Genomic DNA, 21,029 nt, shown 5'->3' on the forward strand with positions numbered 1-21,029 from the left:
TGGTCTGACTTGCAGCTCGAAGAAAAATTTAGGATTGTTGTATATATATATATATATATATATATATATATTAATGTACGCAGGGGACGGGGCGGGGGATGGGGCTGATGTATGTTGCCCTGTCCCCGTTTTAAGACGGGGGGATATATTTTGCCCCCGCCCCCGCCCCGCCTCATCCCCCGCCCTATTTTTACCCCCGCGGGCCCCCGCACCCATTGCCATCCCTATCCGAGAGTAAGTTACTCACTAAATTGGATTTGTTAGAGACTAGTGTCATGATGGCTAAAGAGATGATCCGAAACGGATATGAAATAGGAAAAGATTTTGATTGAAAACTGTAAGAAATTTTGGAACCAATAGATATCTCAATGCAAAAAGATACATTTGGAATAGAATTTCATCCAACTGCTAAGGATAAGAGGAAAATGCAAGTTCAAAAGCAAGCTGAAAAGGAGGATAAGCAAATTATCTTTTATGTCCAACCACTACATCATACTTTTTCTCATTCATCAAAGGTGGTCATGTTAGAGAAGGAAAATCCTGTTGAATTGAAAATTCCTGTCAAAAAAAGATGTTGAAGTTGACATATCTCAATTATTTATCGGGACAATTTGTAAAGAGGAGCCATCAGAGGTTTCAAAATTTTTACCAATTTTTTAAAGAGCCACGCAAAATTAGACTACTGATTATCTTCCCTCTCAAAAAGAATTTCGATAAATTTAGAGGTTATCTTTTGGTTTAGATCTATATTCAAATAGGGTTATAGTCTGGAGCTTTGGCTAAAAGAAACTACTTTTGCTATTTGACCCTTATTTTCGTTTCAGTTAACCTAGTATGTCCCACTTAAGAAAATTGCTGAAATAAAAATAAAGGTTTGGGATAGATGTATTTTTAAGTAGCAATCATATCTGTATATTTTTAAGTAGCAATGACATATGGTGAATGGATTATGTGAATAGTTTAAAATTAGGCATCAAAATTTTACTATTTACAAGCCTTGGATGAATGGAGTTGTGAAAGTTGTAAATAAGAATTTGAAAAGTATCATTTGTAAGATGATTGAAGCACACCAAATTGGCATGAGAAACTACCTTATACACTGATAGCACACGAAACTAGAATCAGGACTTCTATCGGAACAACTCCTTATTCCTTTATGTATGGAATGGAAGCAGTGTTGCCTATAGAGGTTGAGATTCCCTCCTTACGCATTCTGATAGAAACCCCGATAGAAGAAACTGAATAAGTCAGGGAACACCATGAATAGTTGTCTCTAATTGATAAAAAGAGGTTAAATGCTATTTGTCATGGATAATGTTATCAACAAAAAATAGCTCGTACTTACAATAAAAAAGTTAAGACTCGCTTGTTTGAAATAGAGGATAAGGTCTTGAAATGAATTCTTCCAATGCAACAGAAGGATAAAGAAAAATTTGCTCCAAATTGACAAAGACCATTAATTGTTAAAAGAGTGCTACTCGAAGGAGCGCTTATTTTCATGGAGATCGATGGGCAAATTTTTTCCTCAATTAATCAATTTAGACATGTGCAAAAAGTTTTCCTTTTGATTATGAAAATTTTCTCTTAAAATTCCTACAAGAGATGGATTCAAGGCAGGCCTTCTTTCCTTTTTCATTTGGATATTTTATCCTTAATTTTCCCCTTTGACCTTTCAGAATAACTTATTCTTTTTCGATTGGCAGCCCCTTAAAATCGCAAATCCTACATTTGGGCAATTTTATTTCTTTGTTTTAAAAAAAGAGAGAAAGAAAAAAAAGAGCAAGAAAAGAGACATGAAAAAAAGAAAAAAGAAAGAGAAGTCCAGTCAAAATTAAACTGGGGTAGTTTTTTAAGTTATTATTAGGCCTACATTAGGGCAAATTTTGAAAATTGCAATCTTAGAATTATTTTAAATCTATTTCATGATCTATCTTCAACTCTTAATCTTTTTTCGCACCCCATCAGACCCTATTATAAAAGCCAAAACATTATCTACCTTCCCCTTTTGCAGTACTTCTTTTGAAATAATTTTCTTAATTAATTGACAAATGATGTAAATACATCTTTTTTGAAAACATGTTAGAGAAGATTGTCTCAGTAATGCCACTAATTGTCAAAAATATGACTGAATTGGTATAGTTGAGGTTAAAATTGTCTTATCTATGTCTCAAGGTAAAAACTTAAAAGGACACATTTTCCTTAAAAAAAAAATCAAGTAAGAAAGAAAAAAAGAAGGGAAAAAAAAGAAAGAAGGAAAAAAACAGAGGTGGGATAACTTTAGTGAAAACCCGAAATAGCGTTAAGATAGGCTTTTAGAGTACAAGAGAATCATATACGGAGGCAAGATGTTAAAGTCTAAAATCTAGTGACTATGTTTATTTGAATTTCATTTCATATTGTTATTCTTTTGCTGACAATTGAATTCCAAAGTGGATGACATCGAAAGGGGTTAGTAGGACTCTTTTTTTTTTCATCAAAAGTCATCCTCCAAATATGTATCCAACTTTTAGAATCCTTGGATCAGTGATCATAAATTCAACAATTTTATTTATTTATTTGTTCTATTTATTTATTTTTGTATCATTGTTTACTTCGTATCTACATCATTGCATAAGAAATAATATATTTTTCAATAGTTTATATTTCTCATTCATCGGGTCTCACCTAAAAGGTAATCCTCGTAATTCATCGCAAAGGAGTCATAAAACTAGAGGTCATATGACAATAAAGTATGGATGATTGATATTAGAAAGTTGTAAAAATTTTGAAAAGGCTACAAACCAAATCTGAGGGGAGCAATTTCTCGACATTGAAAACTCATGTTTATATGGTTCTTAGGACAAAGGGATCACACGGTGATGGTATTGATTTCATCACAATTGTTTTCTTTTTCTTTTGCAAGTGAATTTATGTGATACAACCCTGGTTTAGTTAAATATGATTTATACTGGTGCAAATTTTAAAAGAAGTGATTTCAAATTTTGACAATGCATTTCAAATTGGGTTTGCAAAAAAAAAAAAATGCTCCTTTCATTCTTTTTCTTCTAAAGTTTGAAAAATCAAAATATTGCAAATCCACTGATTAAGTTTATCATTGTATACATTTTATGTTTATTATATTTGAGCAGCATGCATTTTACTCTTCAAGTTCGGCAGTCTAGAATTTGTATTTTCATTTCTCCCACTAATTGTTTGGATTCGGGCCTAATCCCACAAACTATCTAGACTTGGGGTATATTTTCATTCTCCTACTAGGTGTTTGGGTCTAGGTTCAATCCTATTGAACAGTTTAGATTCAGGAACAATCATTTAATTTATTGTTGGCGAGTCTCAGCGTCTGTCGCGCACTCTTCTTTCTCCCTTTTGGCAATCATTTTAATTTACTGTTGGCGAGTCTCAGCGTCCGCCGCTCACCCTTCTATTTCCTTCTTGACAATCATTTAATTTACTATTGACGAGTCTCAACATCCGTCGCACACCCTTCTATTTTCCTTCTTGACAATAATTTAATTTATTGTTGGCGAATTTCAATGTCCACTGCACACCATTCTATCTCTCTTCTTAGCAATCATTTAATTTACTGTTAGCGAGTTTCAGTGTTCACTGCGCACTCTTTTACCCCCCCTTCTTGAAAATCATTTAATTTACCCTTCTATCTCCTTTCTTGGCAATTATTTAATTTACTGTTGGTGAGTCTCAATGTCCACCGCTGACCCTTCCATCTTCTTCTTGACAATCATTTAATTTACTATTGGCAAGTCTCAGTGTCCACCGCGCACTCTTCTACCTCCCTTTTTGATAATCATTTAATTTACTGTTTGCAAATTTCACGTCCGCCGCACACCCTTCTACCTCCTTTCTTGGCAATCATTTAATTTACTATTGGTGAATCTCAATGTTTGCCACGCACCTTTGTACATCCTTTCTCTAGCATCTGCTGCACACCCTTCTACCTCCCTTCTTGAAAATTATTTAATTTACTGTTGACACCTCCCTTCTTGGCAATTATTTAATTTATTATTGACAAGTCTCAGAGTCTGCCGCACACCCTTCTATCTCTCTTTTGGACAATCATTTAATTTACTGTTTGTGAGTTTCAGCATTTGCTGTGTACCCTTCTATCTTCCTTCTTGATAATCATTTAATTTATTGTTGGCGAGTCTTAACATCCGTTGCACATCTCTCTACCTCCTTTCTTGGTAATCACATTTAATTTATTGTTGGTGAGCCTCAACATTTGCCGTACACCCATCTATCTCCCTTCTTGGAATATAACTGCATCCCTTCACACATTTTTTTTTGAGAACTTACTTTTCTTAATTGATTTATTTAGTAATTGTGTTTTATCATGTATTTTGTGTTCCACGTCTAGAAGTTCTGAGGGTTTAAAATTCTTTATATCTGGAGAGATCCCTGACAGACCACACATCTATTTCATCATAGTTCATTCGCATTTGGACTACGTTTGACCTGATTCCTATTGCAGGATACGTAAGCTATTTTACACGAGTTCGGTCATGTCTTTTGCAATCTTATTGCATCATTTTGTCTAATAAATTTAACCAAGTCTTGGCTTGTTTATTTTAACTCTGGTGCAATTAGAAGAAACAGGTAAGTAATTTGGTATCTACGTCGTTATTTTGAATTTCTTCGAAACTCCAGACAATGAGGGGTAAACTGTAGACACCAAATTTTTATTAATTTTTAATATTTTCTTGAAATTTTCATCTATTTATGGGTCATATATTTTCATGTATTTTAATGTGTGTTTTGTTATTTTGCAGGTTTACCAAAAAAATGAAAAAAAGAAAGAAAGAAAAGAAAATCCTAACATACTCTAATAATTTCCTTTTCAATCAATACATTATTAACCCATTTTAACATTCAATCTCCCATTTATTTTTCTTTTCATTTGGTACAAAATCCATCATTTTACCAATCTAAACACACAAACAACTCCACACAGAAAAAAGCACTCCCTCCTTTTCTTTTCCCCTCAAGCTCCCATATGACTCTTGGCTCCCTCCTCTCTTTTTCCCTCTCTCAATTTCACAAAACACATACAAAAAAAATCTCTCCTCTCGCCTCTCTCTTTTCCTCAATTCACATACCATCACACACTAGCACATCAACAAAAAAAAATGCATGCACAACGTTTGTCCCTCTCACAATCATTGCAAGAAACACAAATCAAACACAAAACAGAGCAAACGACAAACAGTTGAGGTTTGGGAATTCATTCAAAATTTTAACCAAGAAACTCCACTTTTATTGAGGTATTTTCTTGCCTTTAATCATATTAAATTAATGCTTGGTTTATTAATCTTGTTTTTGTTGGTTGCTAATGTTTTGTTGAAATTTGGGATGGATCATAAACAAGATTAAGGAAAAGGAACTGATTTTTGTGTATGAATGTTAAATATTTGAAAAATATCAAAATGAAAAATTGAATTTAAATTGGTGAATTTTGTATAAATTTTCGCTAAAATAGATGATATTAACTAGTTCATGGCCAGAAAATGTTTGGTTAGTTAATTTTTTGAGTTTGAAAGGCAATGAAAAATAGATTTTTTATTTGGGATTGTTTAGCTTTCAATATGTTATATTATTGTTGTTTCTGTTCATTTAAGGTCATAGTTGTATTACAGAAATCACGAGTATTTTGGTATAAATTTTATGATTTTTGGTGAAGATTTGAGTGATTTAAAAAATAATAATAAAACTCGACTGTAAATTGCTCTTTTGAGCTCTTTCCATGTGTTTTTGTGAATTCTACGCGAAAAATTGAGTGGAGAAGTGTATTTTGGTAAATTTTTTGATTGAAAAAAGTGCCAGCGGTGGCTCCGCTGTCGCCATCCGCTATGGTCGTTGGTAAGAAGCTTGATCTAGCCAGAGAATGAGAAGAAGAGAGAAGGGAAGAAGAAGAAGAAGAAGAAGAAGAAAAAAGAGATGAAAAAAAGGAGAAGAAAAATAAGGAAAAAAAAAATGAGAGTGGGTTGGGAGAAGAAATGAGAGTCCATGCCCAAAAATTCTCTCACGTGTTTGTTCATCTTCCATGCTTTTGACCTGAGATGTCATTTTGTCTGGCATAATTACTGTGAAAACTTTCTAGCTGCAATCATTGCAATAAGCAGTAGCCCTTTTGCCATCATTTTTGTTGAACTTGATTTTCCTTCCATGAGCCGTACCATGGCTCTTTCATTCCTTTATGAATAGGTATTTTGAAACAAATGTTTAGATATTCTCAAATTTGGGATCTTGCATGTTAGTCTTGGGATTGAACCTTCGATTCTTTATCCTCTTCCTTGGCTGCATTTTCCCTTCTTCTAAATTGCATCCACTCTTAAATTCATCTGATCCAATAGCATTTTCTTCAAATTCAGTTCTCATCTTTTCAGATTGGTTGCTTGTCCCCTTAGTAGACTAACTGTTGCTCACAATTTTTGCCTACTCAAATTTTCTTTCTCTAACTTGTTTCATTTTATGCTCCTCATCATTGAACTCATAATCATTATCAATGAACACCTCACCTGCACTTGATTCCTCATTATCATTAGCACATGTGTTCTTGTTGCTTCTCTTCTTTCTCCCTTGCTTCCTAGTTACTATTTTGGTTGGTGCTATTTTACTTGCTACTTTGGTTGATGCTCTTTTACTTGATGTTGTTCCCTTCTTGAATTGCCAATATAAATTATATTCTCCCATCCTAATTGAGCTCCACTTTTATGATCACCAGCTAGACCATTTAGCACTTCTGAGTTTGTTTTTGTTAGTTGTTCAGTAAAATGCAATTCTTTGGACTTGGATATGGCATATTCTTGTGCCTATCAGCTCCAAAATCAATAGTACCTCTGTCATCAACTTCACCCTCATCTTGAGATTGACTTATAAGACTGTCAGTCAGCACTATTTCTTCCATACTAGGAGACCCCTGCTGGTTTTCGTCAATATCAATCATATTTGCATTAATGGATTAGGTTCACAACCACTTATGGAGTACGAGTTAAGGTGTACAAGCTACACATCAACCAGCCCATATTTTACTCCATCTCTAGCCAAGTTTTGAGCAATATCTTCAAACAAAACATAAACTAACCCATCTTCCGTATTCTTCCCTGGCCTTAAGTAATACTAGCTTGCAGAAAACTTAGATAACCTAGCCTTTTTGCTACCCTATCTAAAGTATAAATTGACTACTTTTATAGATTATAATAGTCAAAAACCTTGACTTGCCCCCAACATATTCTTTGATCGGCAAATCAGTGAATTCACCTCCAAAATAGACCCTAATTGAAAACGGATTACTATTACCTGCTAACCATTTAGGCGATAGTCATCAACCAATATAATAGAGAAAAAGACCCAGCAAAAAGGACACTGCATTTATTTATGCAAAATGACAACACTCAATAGGGACCACATTTACTAGCAGATATAAAAACCACTTTAACAGACCTAACCAACATATAATAACACTTCTTTCATGTACTAATCACAATTATTGTTACTCTATTCATGCTATTAAAACATAACTTCATTCAATTGACAAATTCCATAGTCTAGGGTTCAAAGATATGTACCATAATCTGAGATGCATGTGTTGTCTTCTACACTCATTATTCAGGTATATCTTTTTCAATCACCGATTTCTTTTCGTCGATTTCGTTTGCCATTGGGTTTGCAATTAGGGTTTGGTTTGGATTCAAAGGAATTTCTGGTAAATGATGAGGTTTCTGTTGGTCCCTAACATGCTTAACTAAGAGAAAAGCATTTGGTCCCTTAAATTTTGGTCAACGTCTAAGTGATTGCCATATTTAACCTTAAAAAATTGGTCATGTGGTGTTCACGTGATTGAATCCATAAAAAATTTGAACAGAAAAATTAGCATGGACTAAAATTGATTATATTTTTCTATATTTTAGGGACTAAAAATGTTCCTTTTCATTTTGAGGGACTAAATTTTCACATCTTTAATATGTGAGGGACAATTGGTACAATTTTTCCTTACTCAAATTATTTGAAAGCCCATACATTTTAGTAGCTAGGTTTAAATGGGAATAAACCTTACAACGCTTAAATGAATAATTGAATATTAGTGAAAAAAATGCAAAATCTGAAGTTCCAAGTTATTTTGATTAAAAAAATAGAATTTTTAATTGATTTTTGATTAATTAGAATAATTTTCCATATTATAGATACTCTGTTTATCTTATTTAAAATGTTAGCCTATCAAGTTTGACTTGTCACATTCCTTACCTTTCTATTTTCTCTTTACCTTCTTTGGCATATTTCACTTTTCAATTTACTCTTAGAAGCTAATTTGAACAAACAAAGAATCAAGTATTGTAGGACCATTAAAATGTTTGAATTTTGGAATGAATATAAATAATCACAAAATACCAACACCAACAAGTGGTGCAAGGTATTTTCAACAGTGTTGATTTTATGTGTGTCGCTCTCTTTAGATAAGTCCATTATAGTTGATATCATTCGTAAAGTCTTTTTTTAAAATAAAAAGTAAATTTCATTAATGAATAGTTAGAAACCATTTAGTATGATTTAATTTACATCACTACTCCTAATGACAAGTTAAACATGCACTAAAAATAATATATTAGATTTGTAATTTAACAAATACAATAATTGAAAATTTTTAAATTGGTCTAAAAATACAAGAAAATTTTAAATTTTTTTCTAGCAAGATAAATTGTTACAATTTCTTTCTGTGCATGTTGCAATTACTAGATGTGCTAATCAATGATTTTAAATTCCAATAATGATGAAGCGATCCGTCAACATACATTCAAGACTCAAAAATATTCGAAATCCGAAATAAATTCAAATATAATCAACAAAAGAAAAAAAATAGAAAATTCTCAGAGGGAACACCTAAGAGAATGGAGAATTTTCACTAATAAAATTTATGAGAGATTTTATTTAAAATAAAATAAAACAAAATCAATGATGGTCTCTCCTCGAAGAGGAAGGCCTTATGAATGGAGGAGAAAAAATATAAAGAAGTTGGAGAAATGAAGAGGAGGAGAAGTTGATATCATTTGTAAAGTTTTAATATGGTAGATTCGCATAATAGATATTTTTTTTTTAGCTAAGAAAGGGCAATAGTGGAACAAGAATCCAATAGAGGCTATTAAAAAATTATACATAACACGAGTGAGTTACAAAAAATAATAAATTTTTAGAGATCCAAGGAGTACTCTCTCCATCCCATTATAAGTGTCTTTTTGTTTTTTTGGTATGTTCCAAATTATATATCATGTTATCAAATTTAATAAAACTTAACTTACTCGTTTTCTCATTTTTTCTCCATATACATCATTCATTGTTATGAGTCCCTATTAAATTTTATGCACATTTAAAACAAGTATGTGTGTGGCTTCACAAAATAACAAAAAGGCAAAGTAACAAAGGGAAGTGTCTACACAGTTCACTCTAGTAAGTGGATATTGATAAGACAAAGTTAAAAAAAAAACCTTGGCCCCACATCCCATTCCCCTCTATTACTGTACATAAAGGCTATTGACAAAGGGGGTTTCTTGGTTAACTCAGGTTCTACAACTAATGCAGTAGCAAAACTTTGGGAAATTCTAATAGGACTAAAACTGGCATGGGATAAAGGGATACTCAAACTTGTGGTTGAAACAAACTTAAGACAAGTTTGGAGTTGATACAGAGGAGCACGAAAGAAAGCCCACATTTTGACATCATTTTGGAAATTAGAAACCAGCTCGAGAAGTCATGGGATTGTAAACTGCAACATCAATGGAGAGAGAGCAACAAATTTGTAGATCATTTAGTCAAGCATAGCCTGATGCTGAGATAAGGTAAGAAAGTTTATCACAAAAGACCTCTAAACACGCTTAGGAGTTTTTTAACCTGTCATGTTATTAGTGTCATTATGCCAAAACTAGTTCAAATGTAATGGGTTTCATCCTCCCATATCACCCTAAAAAAAAGTACGTGCGTGGCTTAGCCCCACATCCTTTTCTTCTCTATTACTTTTTTTTTTTTTTTCAGTTGGAAGGTGTCCGGGTCTCACCCCGACTAATCCTACCAACCCTGAGGAGAGCGGGCCCCACCGATCCTCAAGAAATTATCCCAGGCAGCCCAAGCGCGGAATCGAAACCAGGACCGGCGCCTTAACTAAGAACGCGAAGTCCGCCCGAGCTGCCCGTGAGGGGCTTTTCTTCTCTATTACTACTATATAGGAATATATTACTTACTATTGAAGGATACAAGAGGAAAAGGTAGCAAATTAGGGGCCATATGAGTAATTGTAGATAAAAATGCACAACTGTGACAAACATTCCGGGGTTGGAGGAGTAATACGAAATATTAAAGTGCTATAGACAGTTTAAGGTACAAAAAGAACAGTTTTATATTATTTAAGGGATACAAATTGCAAGTGACCTACAGTAACACACTACTTCCTTTCATATTCGATCCAACCATGTTCTCAGGGAATCAGCCCCAGAACTACTGGGACCCACACTCCACTCAACGACAGCAAAAACCATCACCAAAGAACAGAGTAGTACGCAGTAGAATTTCCAACTTTTCACTCCTCTGCAAATCAATGTAGCTTGACCAATCAATTCTAACTTCGAGAGAAAACTCATTTCTTTTCCATTTTCTTGGTGGATTTTGTTTGGTTTTACATTTCTTGTTACTGGGGTTGAGAAATGACTGGGGGAAGAGGTGGGATGCTGTGGGTTGGGCTGTTGGTGTTGATCCTGTGGAGCAGCAGCAATGTGGAGGGAGAAGAGTACATGAAATACAAGGACCCAAAGGTGCCTGTTGGTGTGAGAGCGAAGGATCTTCTGAGTAGAATGACTTTGGAGGAGAAAATTGGTCAGATGGTTCAGATTGATAGAAGTGTTGCCACCCCTGCTGTCATGAAAAATTACTACATTGGTAGTGTACTACTATTATGTGTTTCAGTGTTGCATTTTCTGGAATCTTTGTTTATGGTGTAGTTATTTTTTCTACTTGTGTCTATGAAGATTGAAAATGGACTAGACTTTTGATTTCTTGAAAAGGGATGGATTATAGGGAATTGTAATTCTTGATTTTCGAGGTAGAATCTTGCAAAGCACAATTTAGGATTGTGGTAGATTGTGATTTTCTCTTTTACTGTTGAAATTCAAATGGAGGTAGTATCTGCAAGGGATTTGTCTGTTGTACTTAAAGAGAAGCAACTGGTTGATGATAGCTTTCTCGTTGGGAAAATAGACTTCTTGTGGCTATTTTAAGAGTGATTATGTTCATATATACATATGATTGGGTTGGTGAATCTGGTTGTAAAAGAAATTTGAAGATAGGCTATGTAATTGACTGGAGATTATGTCTGTGTCTCGTTTTTTGCTTCAATTGTAGCTTGCTGCACCCCATGCTTTTGTTTTAATGGATTGCCAACCATAAATCAGTGTTTGGAAGATGCTTATGTCCGGACTGTTTTGGGCTTTCTTTTGTCTATACAAACGAGTCTGCAGCTGTATCTGCAGAGTTGTTGGTACGGATGTAATTAGCTCACTTATCTTTTTGTTTCCAGCATAGAATATAGCTAGAAATGATTATTGACATGAACAAATGGCTTAAAATTGACTGAGAATCACTCATTTGATGTAGGGAGTGTTTTAAGTGGTGGGGGAAGTACACCACTTCCACAGGCTAGTGCTGCAGATTGGGTCAACATGGTGAATGACTTTCAGAAGGGGTCATTATCTACGCGGTTGGGAATACCCATGATATACGGGATTGATGCTGTTCATGGACACAACAATGTCTTTAATGCCACCATCTTTCCACATAATATTGGTCTTGGTGCTGCAAGGCAAGTAAAATGTTTGACAAATTCATCCATCCTTTGCATAAGAAGAAAGGAAAATTGGATATGAAATCATTTTGTTTTCTTAATATGGTACTAAATGGTAAAAGCCGCATGCCTATGCCTTCAGGTAACTATTGGCTAGGAAACTGCATATCCAATTTCACTTATCATGTTTCTTTGGCTCAAAATTTTAATTGTTATATATGGCAGTGTAGAATTATTTCTTGCCTGACAGATGTCATCATTTGACATGTTTTGCTTCTATAATTGTTATGTTACTGTGAAATTAATGGCAAAAATGCATATCTAACTGATATGCTCTGACAAGAAGTAAACTCCAACTTCAGGGATCCTGAACTAGTGCGGAGGATTGGTGACGCAACTGCTCTTGAAGTTAGAGCTACAGGGATACCTTATGTATTTGCTCCTTGCATAGCTGTAAGTCACTGGGTGATACCAAGTCGCTGAGTAGATTTCAAACTTTTATTTCCAGTTGCAATGAGAACCATTTACAGCAACTTGTATTATGAAGAGATCTTGATTTTTCATTCTATTAATCTCCATATGAGGAATCTACTTGTTTGTGACATTGCTTGTGCAGGTTTGCCGAGACCCAAGGTGGGGTAGATGCTATGAGAGCTACAGTGAGGACCCCAAGATCATTCGAGAAATGACAGACATCATACTTGGGTTGCAAGGGGAAATTCCTAGTGGTTCTCGGAAGGGTGTCCCATATGTTGCTGGAAAGTAAGGAGCTAAACCTTTTCTTCAGATAATTAATGGGGACCTATCGCATGTTTTCATCTCCTTTAAGGCATAAATAAAGAATCATTATTTGTTAAGCAATGTGTCATGGTAAAGCCATTGATTTGAAAAACTTTGTGAAATGAAACCGTTCCCTATTATTCTTTTCTTAGACCTTTTTCTCCTTTATCATCCCTTATGTCTGAATTAGTGCTTTATCTCTCCTCTCTCTCTCTCTCTCTCTCTCTCTCTCTCTCTCTCTCTCTCTCTCTCTCTCCCCCTCCCCAGGGACAAGGTAGCAGCTTGTGCAAAGCACTTTGTTGGTGATGGTGGCACAACTAAGGGGATTAATGAGAACAATACCCTTATTGACAGGCATGGGTTGCTTAGCATCCATATGCCTGCCTATTATGACTCCATTATCAAGGGTGTGTCCACAGTCATGATCTCTTACTCAAGTTGGAATGGTGAAAGGATGCATGCTAACCGTGATATGATTACTGGTTTTCTGAAGGACAAAATCAAGTTCAAGGTCAGGCTTGACTATAGTATTTATTATCAATTTTGTTTGACAGAAAACCTAAGTTGGTTTAGTGTCCTTTTTTTTATGAACTTCTGCAGTAACCATTATGTGCACTAGTGAGAATGTGCTTGGAGTTGAATATACAGAGTTACAGACTATGTGCAAATTTTTTGAAATTGCTAGTAGAATGTATTGATTATCAATTTTGTTAGACAGAAATGATGAACTTTGCAGTAACCGTTATGTACACTAGTGAAAATGTGCTTGGAGTTGAATATACAGAGTTACAGACTACATGCAAAGTTTTTGAAATTGCTGGTAGAATACAGTATCTGTTTTTACTTGATTGCATTGTCTTTAAATGCTGTCCTGAACAGCTGTATACCTGCACTCCGCCAATTCTTTCTGCCTACATCTCTTTCTCTTGAGAAATCAACATGGTCCTAAACTCATTGATGGAAGACACAACAGTTGGCATGTAATTAGCTCAATTGATTCATTGAATTCAATCTTGTTTACATGTTTAATTGTCCTTTATGTTGGTTGAGATAGTGGTGGTTGAGTCTCTGGTAGGGTGACAGGTTGCTTCCTGCTTGAGTTGAGTGATGTAGAGATGCAGGTCTTAATGTTTCAACTCTGTGGCAGTACATTTAATTGGATATGGGCATTAAGGGTGTCTGCAATACTGCCACATTCATGTATTAGATTTGCAATATGGTGTGTTGCTTGGTGTTGCACCACTGTGGACGGTTGCTCTTTATTGGTAGAAATTGTAGTGTTTTGACAGGTTTAATAGGTAATGATAGTCGTTGGACATAAAATTGATGTTTTTGGTAAAATATTGTGTACAACTCGTAGTTATTTTGGTGCAGATATTATAAGAGATAAACATGGTTGAAAGTATTTGAGTTATTGATGAGTCAGGTGTATAATGACTAAGATATGCCATTTTCAGATTGCTGTTCTTTGGGCAAACTAGATTTGAAAGATGAAACTGGATGTGTTTTAATTTGGTTGAAACTTAAATCTCTCTATTTTAACCTGTTATGTCTGCACAAGTGTAGTTCTTCATTCTATTATTTTCTAATGCCTGATTGTACTTCTTATAGAACTGTGACTTTGTTCTCTTTCATTAAACTTGGTCTTAGATTTTGTCTTTAGCTATTTGAATGAATTAGTTTAATAGTAATAAAAAATGGCAGAAATTAATAAAATAGAAAGGAAGAGTGCACATTGGTAGGATGAAATAGAAAATAGTTTTAAAATTAAGTGATGTGCTTTCAGAGTGATCTTTAAAGATAGCATTGTTACTTTGTTCTTCTTATTACTGACATTCATGATTACCCCATTTTATTGTTGTTTGCTTTGTAAACATCATCTTCTATTACTTACTAAGATTATAGCTTCCACTGTGTGATTCTTACTTCCAACTTTAGAATTTTGTGGTAGCTTCACTTCACTGATTGCTTTTAATGAGTCACCAGGGTTTCGTCATCTCAGATTGGGAAGGCATTGACAGGATCACTTCACCACCACATGCAAATTACACCTACTCTGTTGAGGCTAGTATATTGGCAGGCATTGACATGGTAAGCACCTCTTTCTTTTCAGATGTCATGTAGAGACCAAATTGGTCAATAACTATATATAAACTCTAGCATTCCATTAAAACTGGGGTATGCGCTGCATTCATCTTTTACAGGTTATGATCCCTTTTAATTATACTGAGTTCATTGATGATCTCACTCACCTGGTGAAGAACAAATTTATACCAATGGATCGCATTGATGATGCTGTAGAGAGGATTTTACTGGTAAAGTTTACCTTGGGACTCTTTGAGGATCCCCTTGCTGATCTTAGTTTAACCAATGAAGTTGGGAAACAGGTACGACAATCTTTTTTCTCTAAGCACATCCAATGTCTTGTGCTTTGTGCTTTCCCCTTCTCTGTAGATTTACAAAGGTTTCAAGCTTTCTGCCTTCAAAGACATTTATTAATTCAGGCAGAACTAACTTTACAATCCAGAAATAACTAATCTAAAATTTTAAAACATCTCTGCAGTGAAGCTCTCATCAGCTGTCAAGTCCAAGTTTTTATTCCTTTTAACACATTTCCATCCAGAAAAGCATCTCACCTTTTAACTTCTTGTTTGCTTCCCAAAAGTGTCACAGTTTGAATCATCTATAAGCCTGACTGAATATGCTTTGGTTTTAACAGGAGCACAGAAATTTGGCAAGGGAAGCTGTTAGAAAATCTCTTGTTCTGCTTAAGAATGGGAAAAATGAGACTGATCCTTTAATTCCTCTTGCCAAGAAAGCATCAAAAATTTTAGTTGCTGGTAGCCATGCAGATAACTTGGGTTACCAATGTGGTGGATGGACAATAAGCTGGCAAGGATTTAGTGGCAATAATTACACAAGAGGTATGTGCAACTGCTATCTATAAACCATGGTGTTTTAAGAGAGGTCCTTAGTGTTTGAACTTCCATTTGCTACAAACCTATTAAAAGGACATCAGTTTTAATTCGAACTGGAGGAAGGTTTCACCAAGGAAGTGCTAAAGCTACTGTGTGAATCCAATTTCAAAGACCTCCTAATGTTTCCGTTTTACTTTCCCCCTCTCCTTCCTCCTTCCCTCATCCCCCGAGAAAAAGGAAAAATCTCCATGTCCACCAATTTTGTTTTCTGTTTCATTTACTCCATAGTTGTAGTCACTCCTTGAAGCAGATTGGACCTGCTTTTGACACAGTCCTTAAAAGAGAGTCCATGAGAATGTTTGAGTACTTAAGTGAGCCAAGCTCCTATTGTCTTCTCTATGCAGTACCACTGGAGGCTAGAAATTGTTTGAAATGAGATCCTCAACGCACAATACTGTACTCATATCCAATGACAATTGTCAGAAATGCAGTTCACATTACATTAGTTAAGATTATGTTCCAGATTTCTGATATAATAATGGTTTAAAGTGAGGCTATTAGTTATATACGAGTTGCTGTACATTCAGTGATAGCTCTTTTGCATTCTCCAGGAACAACAATCCTTGCTGCAATTAACTCTACAGTTGATAAGGAGACAGAACTTGAGTACCTTGAAAATCCTGATAGTCAGTATGTAAAGTCCAACAACTTCGATTATGCTATTGTTGTTGTCGGAGAACCTCCTTACACAGAGAGTGCAGGAGACAGTCAAACTCTTACAATTTTAGATCCTGGTCCAGCTGTGATAATCAATGTTTGTGGGGTCATCAAGTGTGTTGTTATCATTGTATCTGGTCGACCTATAGTGATTGAACCATATATTTCTTCAATTGATGCACTGGTTGCAGCCTGGTTACCTGGCACCGAAGGTCAAGGTGTGACTGATGTCCTCTTTGGGGATTATGAGTTCACTGGAAAACTTCCAAGAACCTGGTTCAGAACTATTGACCAACTTCCAATGAACGTGGGAGATTCCCATTATGATCCACTTTTCCCTTTTGGATTTGGACTCACAACTCACCAGTCCATAGTGTCAAGGTATGAATACCTTGCCTCAGCTAGTAGAATATAAATCTTTTGCACTTTAGGTAAACTATATTGATTAAATCCTGATGATTCAGTTAAGGTCTGACTGCTTCTTTTTGTTTGCATCTTTGGTCTTTGAGCAGCATTTTGTAGCTCTTTGGCTTCATCCACATACCTGCCTCATATTTTGCTTATTTTATGTTCACTTACTCCCATTTAGGCCGAGAACTTATCTGAGCCTTATTTCTATTGTGGGTTTTTAGTATGGAATTCAATGACACAACTTTTGGGCTTTTGATGGCTGTTATGTGATGGAAACTTGTTCAATTTGATAGAATATATGTGCTGGAAACTGCTGATGGTTGATACTTCTTTCTTCTTTCTTGTCCAGGTCAAAATCATCTGGCTTTAAGGGACATCCATATGCAACTTTAATTCTGATTTTTGTCTTAATCGGTTTGTACTTTCAAGGTAATCTTTTAACATGAGACGAGATTAGTTGTAGGATGGAAAAAAACATTGATATCCTCTTTTTAGTCTGCATTTCCACCCGGGAAATTCAGAAACTTCAGCATCATTTGCAAAAATTGAGTGGAGAAGGTTATGAATCTTGACTAGGCTATGGCAAACAAGGTAACAGGAGAATTTAGTTTTACATGGTTGAAGCCTAAATAGTAAATTGAAATGTACTTGCAAGGCAGCTTCGTGCTTGTGTGAGCTTTCTTGCCGATCAATAAAGAAGTATTTTTACGCTAAAAAATAGTAATTGAAACTATTGCTAGCAGGTTGCTAAAAAATACTTTATACTAATACTGGGTAATTGCTATATTATGCAATTTACATTCTAATTTTCAATTAGTAATTTCACTGCAAGGTAAATTATGTTTGTTGGTTTTGTCTTTTTAGTCATGCAAAGAACAGGAAAATTGGCCTTTTCTTTTAATGTGTTGATTACATGTTTTCAGTATCCCAAAGTATCCGTGTCTTAAAGTTCTCAAATTGAAGATAGCTTGTATTGAAGGAGAAAGAAATGTGTTATTTTTTTTTTAAAAAAAAAAAAAACTAAAGGTACCTAGCTTATTTAGTTCTTCAAGAATTTAAGGAGTTTTTGTGTGGTTATATTCTATATTTCAAATTATTAAATGGCTTATGTAATTCTTTTTCCTTTTGCATATTGAATTAAGGCTTCAACCATTTGAATAAAATCGTTTGGTAAAATATAAATGCACAAATTCTTCCCACTTTATATCTAAATTTTAGCTAAATTGGAGTCAACATTTTTAGTTATCCACCATCACGTCAAGACGAGTGTTTTTGAGTTATTCTTTGATTTAATTCATTTTGTTATTCACCGATTGCTGATAAGCAAATTTTCTTTAAAAAAAAAATACAATTACATTTTTAAAAATTTTTAATGTCCTCTTATTTAGTTCTTCCCTTTATCTTGGGTGAATTTCTCAAAATATTGTCAAAATTGAAAATTTTCAAACAATTGATGCTCTTGGAGGATGGGTTCTGAATTAAGGGTCGCCGCATCATTGACATGCGGTTTCTAATAAAAATACTTTTAATTTTCATTTATTTTCGGTTACTTTATTTTTTTATTTTTGGGCAAAAGCTTCGCCCCTCATTTCATGAGCGGCGAAGGAATTCATCCTTTGACCCGCACTGCTCTACACGAAAAATAATGGTACCAACAGCAAAGTCAGAACCTTGAAATCTGGCTGCATTCCTCTCAGACCAAGTGAACCAAAGTACAAGCAAAGGAGTCACAATTCTGGCATGTTGGGGTTTCTTTAGAAGATTGATTTGGTGGTTGACAAATTATCTCCATATAAAAAAAGCCTTCTGCTACTCCGAGTCAGGTTGACATCTCTCAAACAAAAGACCAAAAAAAGGCCTTAGTCCTATCCTATTAGAAAAGCTTTTGAGTCCTAAAGCACTTTTGGTAAACTTAACTTTTTTTTTTAATTTTGCAATATTTTCCATCGCCGCTCATGTGTTTTTATTTTAATTTTAATATTAGAAAAACTAACATTTTTTTTTCAAATTGCGGCTTTAGTTGGCCGTTTTTTTATAAATTTTTTATAAAAAAAATAAGAGGTTGAGCGCTTTTTTATTAAAAAATAATTAGAGGCAAGGATGGGAGGAAAACTATTGCCACAATTTCCATTTGCGGCTTTACTTAAAAAATTACTTTTTCACTAAAATATTTTTTTCATTATAAAATTTTTTTTTCACTAAAAAAATTTTGGCCGCAATCTGCGTCCGTTTGTGATCAATGGTGCACGATTAAAAGAAAAATTGACAACATTTGCGGTGGAAGGAAAATAAAAAATTGAAAACAAATAGACGTCGCAAATGAAATTTGCGTCGTCATGACAAAAAGTGCACCTAGCAAATGACCAAAAAAGTGCACATGAAAAAAGTACACATGCTGCAAAGGAACAAAAAGTCAAAAACTGCACATGGAAGAATTTTGCGGAAAGTATACTTGCTCCGCCGCTCATCTGATGAGCCGCGAAACATTGAAAAAAAAAAAGGGGCAGAAAATTGACAAAAATGAAGGCAGCAAAAATAAATATAAATTAATATTACTTTTATTGGCAGCCTCATTTCATAGTTGCAGCGATCCTTAAATCGGAATAACCCCTCAAATCACACCACTTTTTGGATAATTTTTTATTTTAGCAATATTCTAAGAAATTCGCCGCGGTAAAAAGTTAAAAGGAGGAAGTCCTTCAAGTGGCTAGCTTGCTTCGACCCACGTAGAGGAGGCAAAATGGACGGGATGGACGGGATTTACTTGGATTTGAGATGGAACCGAGTCATATGGGTTTAGTCCCAACCTTACCCATATGTGTTTTGGGACTAACTTGGGCGGGATTACTTTGGGATGGGTTTAGATTGATCCCGCCCAATACCCAAATCTATTTTCTACATATTTTTTTTCCTTTAATTCATTTTTTATTTTTTATATAACTTTAATATTTTTGATTTATTAAATTTCTTTTAGTTTTATTAAATAAACATGCAAGTGCTTTATACTCAGGATTCCCACCAAAATTTGGATTAACAAATAAAGGAAAAAATAGATATACAGTCATATTCCAATATATATTAAGATGGCCAAAGCACTTAGGGTGTTGAATATTTATCCTCATCATTGTCCAAGGATGACAGGTCTAAATTGACTGAAATGCTGGAAATTCTTGTGGTTAATGATTAGGAAGACTGCTAGATTATATTCGTTGGTATGACTATAAAAATTGTTAAAGATAATTTATGAATCTAAGACTCTGTTTGGATTGACTATTTTTTCAAAAAATAAAATTTTCAAATACAATATTACAGTAATATACAATAACTCAAAAAACATCCCAGCCACATTAGTATATCAAATATTTCAAAAAAAAAATTATAGTAAAAATTTTTCATAGACACTGCTACAATAAAATATTTCAAAAATACCCTAAAAAACAGTTAATCCAAACGGAGCCCTTGCTATTTGAGCCCAATGGGTATCCAAGTATTTTCCAAAATTTTCCATCAATTAATGGGTATAATTGGGATTTGTCTAATTTTAAACCCAATATCAAATTCCAGTACCCAACCCGCCCAAAGTCCCCATGGGCATGGGTAACCCATTGGGATTTGGCACAAATTGCCACCTCTACTGATGATATTATGGTCTTTACTCGGGCTTCTCTGGAGTGTTTAGCAACGATCAAAGAATTCTTCAAAACATACCAGGCATATTCGGGTTAAAAGGTGAATGTTCACAAGAGCACCTTTTTTATTTCCTCACATGCCACAGAGGAACAGCGACAGTTGGTTTCATCGATGTTGGGATTTCGATTCCAAGCATTTCCATTTACTTATCTGGGAGCTCCAATATATCGAGGTCGACCGAGAGGGGTACTATTTGATGGGTTATTGGCAAAGATGCGCAGTAAGTTACTACATTGGAGCACAAAAATGTTGTCCATGGGGGGAAAATTGATCTTGTTGTGCCATGTGTTAGCGTTTATTCCAATGTATTTGTTACAGGTGTTGAACCCACCTCAGTCTGTCTTGGTTAAGTTGGGTAAGTTGTGTAATGGCTTCTTGTGGGATCAAGGGTTGGAGAATTGAAGAATCATTGGACTACTTAGGACAAGTTATGTTTTCCAAGAGAGGAAGGGGGTCTAGGATTTTGTTTCTTTGGGGATATGGCGAAAGCGTTTGCATGTAAGCTATGGTGGAGACTACATTGCAATAATTCTTTTTGGGTGTCCTTTATGCATGAAAAGTATGTTAGAAGTCAACATCTGGCACTAGTGTCCTAGACTCATCCGTCAGCTATTTGGCGTAGGCTAGAAGAGGTTCGAGAGCTGGCAGAGAGGAATATATGATGGGTGTTGGATGAGGGG

General features: G+C 34.8%; 1 protein-coding gene across 1 annotated transcript; it reads left to right on the forward strand.

The window, feature by feature from the left end:
* The first annotated feature begins 10,450 nt into the window (after window positions 1-10,450).
* LOC113762270 (beta-glucosidase BoGH3B-like) lies at window positions 10,451-17,383 on the forward strand. Its single transcript, XM_027305646.1, has 10 exons — window positions 10,451-10,932; window positions 11,647-11,851; window positions 12,196-12,286; window positions 12,450-12,595; window positions 12,881-13,124; window positions 14,600-14,704; window positions 14,818-15,000; window positions 15,333-15,537; window positions 16,143-16,629; window positions 17,009-17,383. The coding sequence occupies exons 1-10, from the start codon at window positions 10,701-10,703 to the stop codon at window positions 17,103-17,105; spliced, it is 1,995 nt and encodes a 664-aa protein (XP_027161447.1). The 5' UTR covers window positions 10,451-10,700; the 3' UTR covers window positions 17,106-17,383.
* The last annotated feature ends 3,646 nt before the right edge of the window (window positions 17,384-21,029 follow it).

Source organism: Coffea eugenioides, chromosome 2 (genome assembly GCF_003713205.1).
Source record: "Coffea eugenioides isolate CCC68of chromosome 2, Ceug_1.0, whole genome shotgun sequence".
Taxonomy (NCBI): domain Eukaryota; kingdom Viridiplantae; phylum Streptophyta; class Magnoliopsida; order Gentianales; family Rubiaceae; genus Coffea; species Coffea eugenioides.